Raw genomic sequence first — 10,608 nt, forward strand, 5'->3', positions numbered from 1 at the left:
CTCGTGGGTGCAGATGTTTTGGGCTCACTGGGGGCAGATTTGGCGCATTGACACCTGCAGCATCACCCCTTTGTCAGGGCGTTGGGTTCCTCCTGCATTAGTCAGAGATAAGATTTTTGTAAGGTTTTACAGCTTGTGGGGGTGCAGGGAGGGACCAGGTTTCTCTTCCGGCATGAGTGCCGGTGGCGGGGCCGCTTCCTGCCTTCCCAGCTGGGACCTTTTTCCTCCGGCGGTGACTGAGGGCACACAGACGTGGGCACAGACCGAGCGCTCGTGTGAGGGTGATGCAGCCCAGCTGAGTCTGCAGGGACCTGGGGAGGAGGATCCTCATCCAACACAGCAACTCAGTTTTGCAGCCCGTCATCACGCAGGAGACATGACCAATCCCTGTCTGGGGTCATCTTTTGCAATAAACCCATAATTTAAGTGTGCTGTGATCAAACACATTAAAATACAGATAATCCTCCTCTGATAATGACATCGCTCTGGATTTTTACTCCGTCGAAATAGGCATTGTGGCCGCCGCTGCCTCCTTGCTCAGGGGCTGCATTTTCCCCACGTGCAGTTTGCACACAGCAACACTGTCAAAAAAAAAAACCCAACCAAAACACCTCATCACCCCCTGGTTCAAAGGCTCTTTGTGATTAGAGAAACACCCCTGGAATTTGGCATCTCGCTGTCGTGCTTTAATGCTCCCCAGGCATGGCGCTGAGTTCAGGCTGCAAAAATGCCGTTTGTTTCCTGGGACGGGGACAGCAGGGAGCATCAGCAGCTGAGCACCAGCAGCGGCCTGGCTCCGACTGATCGCGCTGGGGATGGGGGCTTTTAACAGGCCGCTTTGATCATGGATAAAAAAGCCCATTCTGATGTGTCATGAATGGCTTTGAGGTGACAAACGTGTTATAAAATTCCGGGTATTCCCCAAAAGTGCCAGGTGGCCAGGCCGTTCCTAGCTGGCAGCACACCCAGCTCTTTGCTTTGAGGGGGGTGTGGGTTGGGGACTGCAAGAGTCGTGCCGCTGCCAACAGCTTCTCTGCTCCTCTCATAGGCCATCAGCATCAGCAAAGCCATAAATACGCAAGAAGCACCGGTGAAGGAGAAACATGCCCGCCGTATCCTTGCCCTTGGCTCACCTGGATGGTGTGGAGGAGATCCAGTGTTGGGGCAGGAGGGGTTTTGCCCCGCGGGGCTGGAGCCATGGGAGGTTCGGGAGACGGGAGACCCGTGCAGAGCTTGGTTGGGGGATGGCATCATGTAGGGTCATCCATCAATGAGAATGCAAAGAAGGGCAGGGCAATAAAATGTGGAGGACTCCAATGTGCCCTGCAGCAGGGGAAGGTGCACCAGAAGAAAATAAATGGGGGGTTTATCTGTGGGTGCAGCATCATGCTGGTGATCTCTGTGCCTGCAGTACACTTGGTGCGTGTCCCCTTTTTAATGAAAGCTGAACAGGAATAGTCCCCAGCCCTGCCTGTCCCCTGCTCCCATGTGTGTCTGGTTGGCCTTGACTGGAGGGAAGGGATCATCCTGGGGACACACCATGAGAAAGGAGCATTCACCTTCTGGTCCTACGCCATCGGGCTGCCCCTGCCCAGCAGCGCCATCCTCAGCTGGAAGTTCTGCCACGTCCTGCACAAGGTCCTGCGTGACGGCCACCCCAACGTGAGTGTCCCCTCTGAAACATCCCTCCTGCATTGCTGGCAGGGGGGCATACTTGGCTCTTGATGACGTCCCTCTGTGCAGAGGGTGGGTTTCCTTCCCTGCCCCAGCTGCCTTCCCCAGGCCGTGGGGCTGTGAAGCACTCTGTTACCTCGCATCTTTGAAACCTCCCCTTGCAACGCCCCAACCTTTGGTTGCCATTGAAGGGTTTGAACTTCTTCTCCCAAAGTCAGAGTGGCATAAGGGGCCGGATCCATCCCTTTCCCCAGCTTCAGGGCAGGCAGGCGGGTGCTCGCCCAGCTCTGTGCCAGCCCCACCATGCCACATCCCTCCTGGTTTTGTCCCCAGGTCCTCCAGGACTGCCAGAGGTACCGCAGCAACATCCGAGAGACGGGGGACCTGTGGGTGAGTGGGGCAAGGCAGAGGTTTGTGCCTTCCTGGGGGCTTTTGGGGTAGGTGCTGAAAGGCATCCAGGGCACGGGGAGGGGAAAGCACCACCTGAAATAACCCACCGCCTCTGGCCCCACTGGGTGATGGCTACGCACATGGTGAAGGGCAAGAGGGTGAGAGCAGTAGGGCTGGCATGGGTTTGCCGGCATGCGCAGGCTCTGCCAGATCTGGTCATATCGCTCCAGATTCACCACATTTCCCCTCGTGTCTCTGTCAGGGCCATTTACACGACAGGTATGGGCAGCTGGTGAGCATCTACACACGGCTCCTCCTCACCAAGATCTCCTTCCACACCAAGGTGAGAGAGACTGCTGCCTCCACACCCTGCCGTGCGGGGTACGGGGCTTCGCTGGGGGTTGTGTCACATCACCAAAACTATTAGCAGCAACTGCCTTTTTTTTTTTTTTTTTTTTTTTTCCTTTTACAAAGCATCCCGACTTCCCCCCAAGCCTCGAAGTGTCGGATGAGGTGCTGGAAAAGACCGCAGGGACGGATGTGAACAACATGTGAGTGTCCTGGCAGGAGCAAAGCAACCAGTGCGTGGTTGCCGGCTTCGTGCCGCCCAGCTGGCAGCGTCCAGCTGCTGTTCAGGGCAGCCATCAGTGTTTTATAAGTTGGTCGGATGGTCCCTGATTCCTCCTGCACCCGCAGAGTGGTGAGGAGCGTAAATGCGGGAGCAAAACCACCAAATTGTTGTCAATCTCAGCCCTTGCTGACACGTGAGCAGCTGGAACAAGGGTGTCTGTGCCGCCAGGTGACAGGGTTTTGGTTTTTTTGGCAGCTTCCAGCTGACGGTCGAGCTGTTTGACTACCTGGACTGTGAGCTGAAGCTGTCGGAGTCAGGTGAGCAGGTTCCTCCCGCTTGCCCCGGGGCTCTTGAGCAATAGTTTCGCTCTTTGGTCGGGAATGGAGTTCCGGCTCCGGAGCCTCAGGTCAGAGGCTCAGGTCCTTCTCTTCAGATGAGACTTCTGAGGTCATTTCTCAGCCAGATTCCCCTGCTGATGCTCTGTAGAGGCAGTTGTAGGAAAGTGTTTAAGGAACCTGGTTGGTTTTAGCCCACCTGAGCAATGCAGAGTGGTGTTTTCAGAGCGATGCTGCTCTGAAATATGTTTTTATTTCTTTTTACAACCATGTTAAATCATATTCATTACCCAAATCCTTTCTGTCCCCGCCGAAGCAGAGGATGGGGCTGTACCTCTTTCTAAATACTCACTTACCCTTGTTGAAATACCTCTGGGGAGGGCTGGAGGTCCCTGCCCATGTTTGCTTCGCTCACCTCCTTCTCCAGGAATTTTTATATGGCTTAAATATCCAGCAGTTTCTTCCTCTGTTGCAAGTCAGGAACACGGAGTTGCCCTGGAAAACAGGGCACAGTGGGAGAGACTGTGCTCCCGGCTCCTGTCAGCCTCCCGCTTCTCCTCCTGACCCAGTTATACAGAGAATTTATATTCATAAATACTTTAAAGCTGAGTGGGGAAGAAGCCAGAGTGGATATGCTGGCTGGATTTCTGCCAAGGGAAGGGATCCGTTTCTGAGCCAGGGCAGGTGAGGCCACGGCGCTGGTGGGCCTGTCCCCTGCCCTGGGATCCTCTCCCATTTCCTTCCACAATCAAACAGAGCAGAGCAAAACTCCTTGTCTTGCCCAGCTGCGTCACGCAGCAGCAGCTCCTGAGGGCAGCCAACCTGCCTTTGCGTCGTCCTGGGGTTAAATCCCTCCTCTTTTGGGTCAGGGTATCCGCGGCAGAGCTGAACACTCCCTCCCTCTGCCACCGCGGTCCCTTTGGGTGTTTTTCTTTCACAGAGGATAGTTATTCCCAGCTCAGTGGGACAGGACAGGCAGCAACCCTGGCGTTTACCCCACGTCCCAGCAAAGTCACATCCATCGTGGTTAATGATCAAGCCGAGTTGCCGAGAGCGGGACTGCTCTGCAAACAGAGCGCTGGCACCTCACCGTGCTCAACCCTTTAGTTTTCAGGCAGCTCAACACCTCGATGGCGGTCTCACAGATGTCGGCAGTGCAGTGCCGCCTGGCCCCCCTCATCCAGGTCATCCAGGACTGCAGCCACCTCTACCACTACGCCGTCAAGTTAATGTTCAAGCTGCACTCCTGTGAGTCCCTGGGGATGTGGCCGCGTTGGTTTTTTCTTGGGTCAGGCTTCTGGTTGGGTTCTTGGGGATCAGGCTTGCGTGGATGGAGGTGTCCATCACCATGTCCCCATCTCCCAGCTGGGCTCTTAAGCACCCACTCCATCCCACACAGACATCCCAAACGAAGGAATTAGAAGGATGTGTCCTTGATGAATTCAAACCAATGTGCCTTCGCCTGCCAGCCCCCTGTGCCAGGGGCCTTGCACAGGAATTTTGGGGTTCCCGCACCTGCCTCTCCCTGCTTGATGTCCCTGGTCCCTATGCCAGGGATGGGGACACCCCACTCCTATCCTGACCCCTCACATCCTACTCCCACCTGGCCTTTACCAGCTGGCTTTTGCAGCCGGATGGATCTGGGCACATGTAAATAAATTTGCAGCCCTGGATCCGTGACGGCTGTCCCCCCCCCATCACTGCAGGTCTACCGGCCGACACACTGCAGGGCCACCGAGACCGTTTCCACGAGCAGTTTCGCAGGTAACCTGGGGACGAGCTGAGTTAGTGGGGTCCCTTCCCTCCTTCCAAGCCCCTCCCCGCCTCCCCTGTGAGCAATTTTTCTTTCCCCCCTCTCCAGCCTCAAAAACTTCTTTAAGAAAGCATCTGATATGCTGTATTTCAAGCGGCTCATCCAGATCCCTCGGCTGCCAGAGGTACGGCAGGATTCTGGTGTGGTGCTCATGTGTGATGCTTTGGAGAGCTTGTGGGTTCAGGGTGCATGGGGGTGTCCCCACAGTTGGGTTTGGGGTCTGGGGACACTGCAGAGGGACCTGCCAGCACATCTCAGCAGCACAGGGGTGGCTGCCTCCCTTCCCTAGGCTGTCTGCCTGCAGCCATTCCTGAAAGCCCAGGTGATGCCACCGCAACTTCTTATCCCTGCAGAGCCCCCCGAACTTCTTGCGGGCATCCGCACTGGCTGAGCATGTGAAGCCGGTGGTCGTCATCCCTGAGGAAGCCCCCGAGGATGAGGAGCCAGAGAACCTCATTGAGATCAGCACGGCTTCCACCACAGAGCCACAGGTAGGGGCATAGGGATGGGGACCCTGGATGGGAGGACAGATGCCTGCAGCCTGGCGCAGTTCAGCACCCTCTGTCTTCCCCAGGTCACCTCAGATATATTTGAGCAAACCTTCGGGCCACCCAACGGCATTCGGGACGACAGGTATGGGGGTCCACGGTGGCAGAGGGGGGGCAGCTGCTGCTGCGTGGGACCAACCTGCCTCTCTCCACAGGGATGCACAGATCGATAGCCTGAAGAAGGAGGTGGACATGCTCCGTGCGGAGATGGAGAAGATTAAACTGGAGGTAAAGCCTGGCCAGGGAGCAGCCAGTGCAGGAGAAGGGGGGGTGGTTTTTGGTTCTGTAGCATGGAAGACCTGACGGGATGTAGCAAGAATCAGTGTCCTTGCACCCAGCACTGCATTTTGGGGCCTCTCCCAGTGCCAGGACCTGACTCCTGATGGAGATGGGGTGGGGACACAGAGACCTGTCCCTTGCTGTCCTGGACCTGCTGCTTGCGGTGGGGACAGAGCAGCTGCAGGGGCCGAGGCGAGGGCTTTCCTGTGCATCTCACAGCTGCTTTGCCCAAACTGCAGATGGGCACCTGGATAGGGACGTTGGGGAGGGCAGAGTCGTTGCTGGCGTCCGTGCAGGGCAGTGCCCCAGCGCCTGATGGTGTCCTGCAGGCGCAGCGGTACATCACACAGCTCAAGGCGCAGGTGAACAGCCTGGAAGGCGAAGTGGAGGAGCAGCGCAAGCAGAAGCAGAAGGCACTGGTGGACAATGAGCAGCTGCGGGATGAGCTGGAGAGGCTGCAGAGGGCGAAGCAGGACAGCGACAGGTCCCAGCGTCTCTGCGCCGAAGCGGAAAGTAGGTGACCTACAGCGCCCGTTGGCCGCAGGACACCCGTGCCACGGTTGCTGATGCTTTCTCACCCTGTCCAGAGAAAGCCAACGCCACCGAGATCCGCTACACGAAGCTTAAGGAGAAGCACAGCGAGCTCATCAACACGCACGCCGAGCTCCTGAGGAAGGTAACGTTGCTGCCTGTGCCAGGCAGGGTCCGCCCGCTGCTTTCATCCCTCCACCACCGCCAGTGTGGCTCGTGCTTGCCCAGCCCCACCCCCTGTCGGTCCCATCGTCCTGCACCCAGGGACCTCTGAGCACTGGAGGGGGGGGCACCCTTTGAATTCATGTCCACCTGATGGTCAGTGTTTTGGGTGCTGTGAAAAAGGCATCTCCAAGCTACTCCCCCAGCCGGAATTTGGGCAGAACAAGCATGGCAGTGGTGAGGGTCCCACCTCCGACTGCCCGCTAATCCCTGTGTCCCTGCGCAGAACGCCGACACTGCCAAGCAGCTGACGGTCACGCAGCAGAGCCAGGAGGAGGTGGCGCGCGTCAAGGAGCAGCTGGCGTTTCAGGTGGAGCAGGTCAAGCGGGAGGCCGAGATGAAGGTGAGCCAGCACGGCCCCACCGGCCCGGCACCGAGCCCTTCCTAACCTGGGAAACATGGTGGCTGTGCAGTTTGGGTGCAAGGGGTAGGGGTGGTGGTTGGGGTTGGGCCCTGATCCGGGAAAGAGGTGCCCTGGCTCCTCAGAGGGCGCTATTTAACGCGTGCTTCGTTCCCTCTTGCCCAAATCTGCCATTTCTTCCCCCAAGAAGATGCCATAATGCAAATTGATGGGTTTGGGTGCTTTTGTTCTCTGGCACCCAAGCTGGAGGCTGCTCCTGAAATTCCTGCTCTGGGGAAACAACCCCCCCAAGATCCTGAAAACCCCTCCCACAAAACACGGCCAGGCTCGTTCCTGCTCTCCTGGCCATGTGCTGGTGCCAAGTAGGGTGTGAGCACATTTGCAGCAGCTGAGCCCCTGGCATGGGCGTGTGGTTGCAGCTGGAGGACCAGAGCATGCAGATGGAGCAGCTGCGGCAGGAGCTGGATGCCCGGCGGGATGAGCTGGACCAGGCGCAGCGCTCACTCAGCCACGCCAAGCAGGTACAGGGCTGGGGACATGGGATGTGCCCAAATCCCCATCACGAATCCCTGTCATGCAAGGCAGCATGCCTGCCAGCACCACTGAGCCAGCAGTGCAAGCAGCAGTCCAAGGAACTGTCATGGGGCTGAACGCAGGTTTACCCCATCAGCGTCATGAGCTGGGCATGTCCCCAGCTCCCCCTTGCATAACTTTTGGGGTCGTGACATGGTGACAGGTGAGTGACAGGGGTCTCCTGGCCCCACTGGCAGGCAGGCACGGAGCTCAGTGCCCAGGTGGAGGCCCTGCACGCTGAGAAGGAGGTGCTGAGGCGGTCGGTGAGTGAGAAGGAGTGCGAGCTGCTCTCCACGCGTGGCCTCGTCGAGGAGAAGGAGCTGCAGCTCAGCCAGGAGGCAGAAAAAGCCACGAGGGAGATCCGCGAGCTACAGGGCAGGCTCCTGGAGAAGGTACGGTGCTGTGTGGAGAGCCCACCGCCCCTCTACTCGCTGGGGTGAGACATGTTTGGGGGTGCTGAGCAGTCGGGGGGCTCAGCTGAGCCATTGCCGGTGTAGCCAGTAGGGTGCGACTTGCACCAGCAGTAATGGGATGCTTGGGTCTAATCCTGCAAAGGGGCTCTCAAGGGATATGCTGGTGATGGGGCTATGGTGATAGGGGTCCTGTGTCTCAGTTGTGCCACTCACCTGTTCCTCCTACCCTGCAGAGCAACCAGGAGCAGAGCCTGCAACAGAAGCTGCTGGATGAGCAGTTCGGCATCCTGCAGGAGACGGTGCGGGAGGCAGAGAACATCCTCCGTGATGCGGTGGCCAAGCTGGATGACCCACTGCATGTCCGCTGCACCAGCTCTCCCGGTATGTCCCGCTCGACCACAGGGGCTGCAACCTGCAGTCTTTTCTCCCTCCAAGACTGATAATGTTGCATCTCAGCTTCCCCCGAGCATTTTTTCCTACCAAGTATCACCCCCAAGGAGGCTGGGGTCAGACTTCCCGGGAGTGAATTTTTAGCTCTCATCTCAGCACTGTTTTGCTCAGATTTTAGTGCTGTTCCCTGGCTGGGGCTGTGAGGACCTGAGCTGTCTTGGCTTCCACTCAATGGTGCCTGACTGTGCTAATGAAGCTAAATTCATTGCAGACTACCTGCTCAGCCGGGCACAGGCAGCGCTGGAGTCCACAGACGCCCTGGAGAACGGGCACGCGCAGTACGTGGCCTCCATGGCAGGTACCTGGGGCTGGGGACCGGTGGCATTGCTTGCATCTTGCATATTTTTATACATCCAGCAGCCCTCAGCTGCTTCAGGGCCATCGGCAAGTGTGCAATGCCCTGGTGATGGAGGGACATGGTGGGTGGAGTGGGTAGGTTCTTGTGAGCTCATTTCCAGGAGCAACCTGCAAGCTGGAGGGGTCTATCCCAACCCCTCCAAGCTCTTGGACTGATCTTTGAGTGCCTTCAAGGGCAGGTCGCAGCCCCCAGGACATGGCAAGTTGTACCCTGGGCTGGCAGCACCTGACCACATCCTCTTGCCGGCAGATGCTGCGGGGCTGGTGGGGGCCCTGGCCCTCTTTGCTCACCTGACGGCTGACACCATCGTGAATGGCAGTGCCACGTCCCACCTGGCTCCCACTGACCATGCTGACCGTGAGTGCCATGTGTGGATGTGGTGGATGTTGGGGGGGGGAGGGGGCAGGTTTGCTCGTGGGACTTGTTTTGGGGGTGGCTGTTGGGAACAGATTTATGCTCTTCTGCAAGAAATTTGCTGTATCCCACTGATACCTGACATCATCTCTGCAGCCAAGGGGAGGAGGAAGAGGAGGGTGGCAGGATTGGGATGGGGGACACCCCTGCCCTATGAGGGGGCCAGCACCAACCCATCCTCTCCCCAGGGCTGATGGAGACATGCCGGGACTGTGGGCAGCGGAGCCTGGACTACCTGGGCGAGCTGAAGGACAAGCAGACGCTGGGGCACGCCGAGCTGGGGGACGTGCGGCGGGCGTTGCGGGGGGTCCTGCAGCTGGCCCAGGTAGGAGATGGAGCCCAGCACACCCACCTTCTCACCGGGACCGGTGGGGTGGGTTATTTACTGGTCTTGGTATTGCCTAAAGGAAAAATCAAAGCAGAAAGATGTTGCTTCCATTTGTCAAGGTGAGATGTTTGCTCACAGCCTTCTGGCTGCACCTCGATGTACAGCTTTTGTTTGGAAAAAAAAAAATCAAACCATGGCTTTCCCCATTGTCCAGAGTTGAAATCAGAGATTCTGTGTTGGAGTGAGCACTTCGGGGTGGCTTGTCCCCCGTACCCACAGGTTCTGGTGCTTTCCTTGAGCCATCTCAGCTTCGGAGCACCAAAACCCCTCCTGGTGGTGCAGGGAGACAGTCACCCTCAGCTCTGCTGAAGTCTTTCAACCCAGTAACCCCTGTGGAATAAAACTTCCCAACTTTCAACTATTTCTTCTCCTGAAGCCCCCATTAGTCTTTTCCCTTAAACCGTTGTTAATTCAAAGGCTGTCAGCTATCAAGAAGCCTCTGGAGCGCTGCCCTGATGAAACTGCTACTGTGGTCGAATTTTGCCACCTTGATTTGGGGCATTTCTTACATCCGAGGTCCCTGTGCCATGTTTGCTGCACATGTGCCTCCACTCCTGCGGTCTGCAGAGTGCTGCTCCTGCAGCTTCATTTGTTTAGGGGGGAAAAAAAAGGAGTCAGATACCTTGGTTTGGTGTTATTCCTTACAAATATTCCCTTCTCTCCCTCTGCCTAAAACCTTCTGGCATCTGCTGCCTCCTCCGGCAGGAGCTGAGGCCTAAGAGCTTAGACATCAAGCAAGAAGAGCTGGGGGACATGGTGGAGAAGGAGATGGCCTCCACCTCGGAGGCGATCGAGGATGCCGTCAGGCGAATAGAGGTGAGATGAAGCTGCAGGACGGGCATTTTGGCGCCTCGGGGCAGCAGTGTCCATTCCTCCTCCGCCCTGCTTTGCCACCCAACCCTTCCTTTTGTGTTTCCCAACAGGAGATGATGAGCCAGGCCAGAAACGAGAGCTCCGGTGTTAAGCTTGAAGTGAATGAGCGGTGAGTTTTGAGGGGTGGCGTGTGACAGCTGTGGGCAGGTTTCTGTCCCAGGCCCATACTCTGCTGGGCTGTGCTTTGCTCCAAAGCTGCATGTGCAACCCGGTGCTGCATTCCTGAGCACCAAATTCTCTTTAGGAGGGTGGATCTTCATCCTGCACTTCTAAGCCAATTGTTTGCGGCTGCTTTGTGGTCTGCTTAGAGGTTACCTGCGGGCTGGCCCGTCCCCAAAAAAGACCCGTTTTCTGAGGCCAAAGCCTGCTTCCCTGGAGGCGGTGTTGGAGGATGCTGAACACTTTTCTCTTGTTT

General features: G+C 57.3%; 1 protein-coding gene across 1 annotated transcript in view; it reads left to right on the forward strand.

The window, feature by feature from the left end:
* Window positions 1-702: 702 nt before the first annotated feature.
* HIP1R (huntingtin interacting protein 1 related) overlaps window positions 703-10,608 on the forward strand; it is a 13,869-nt gene continuing 3,963 nt past the window's right edge. Inside the window, exons 1-25 of the mRNA XM_035898544.1 lie at window positions 703-732; window positions 1,049-1,112; window positions 1,520-1,662; window positions 2,008-2,064; window positions 2,327-2,407; window positions 2,539-2,615; window positions 2,891-2,952; window positions 4,078-4,218; window positions 4,677-4,734; window positions 4,832-4,907; window positions 5,137-5,274; window positions 5,358-5,416; window positions 5,487-5,559; window positions 5,940-6,123; window positions 6,198-6,286; window positions 6,590-6,706; window positions 7,144-7,245; window positions 7,495-7,689; window positions 7,944-8,091; window positions 8,372-8,458; window positions 8,768-8,875; window positions 9,121-9,257; window positions 10,026-10,136; window positions 10,244-10,302; window positions 10,584-10,597. Of these exons, the coding sequence (XP_035754437.1) occupies window positions 703-732; window positions 1,049-1,112; window positions 1,520-1,662; window positions 2,008-2,064; window positions 2,327-2,407; window positions 2,539-2,615; window positions 2,891-2,952; window positions 4,078-4,218; window positions 4,677-4,734; window positions 4,832-4,907; window positions 5,137-5,274; window positions 5,358-5,416; window positions 5,487-5,559; window positions 5,940-6,123; window positions 6,198-6,286; window positions 6,590-6,706; window positions 7,144-7,245; window positions 7,495-7,689; window positions 7,944-8,091; window positions 8,372-8,458; window positions 8,768-8,875; window positions 9,121-9,257; window positions 10,026-10,136; window positions 10,244-10,302; window positions 10,584-10,597 (2,410 nt within the window). The remainder of the gene's footprint in view (window positions 733-1,048; window positions 1,113-1,519; window positions 1,663-2,007; window positions 2,065-2,326; window positions 2,408-2,538; window positions 2,616-2,890; window positions 2,953-4,077; window positions 4,219-4,676; window positions 4,735-4,831; window positions 4,908-5,136; window positions 5,275-5,357; window positions 5,417-5,486; window positions 5,560-5,939; window positions 6,124-6,197; window positions 6,287-6,589; window positions 6,707-7,143; window positions 7,246-7,494; window positions 7,690-7,943; window positions 8,092-8,371; window positions 8,459-8,767; window positions 8,876-9,120; window positions 9,258-10,025; window positions 10,137-10,243; window positions 10,303-10,583; window positions 10,598-10,608) is intronic.

The sequence above is a fragment of the Egretta garzetta genome, unplaced genomic scaffold (assembly GCF_000687185.1).
Source record: "Egretta garzetta isolate BGI_Z169 unplaced genomic scaffold, ASM68718v1 scaffold447, whole genome shotgun sequence".
Lineage (NCBI taxonomy): Eukaryota > Metazoa > Chordata > Aves > Pelecaniformes > Ardeidae > Egretta > Egretta garzetta.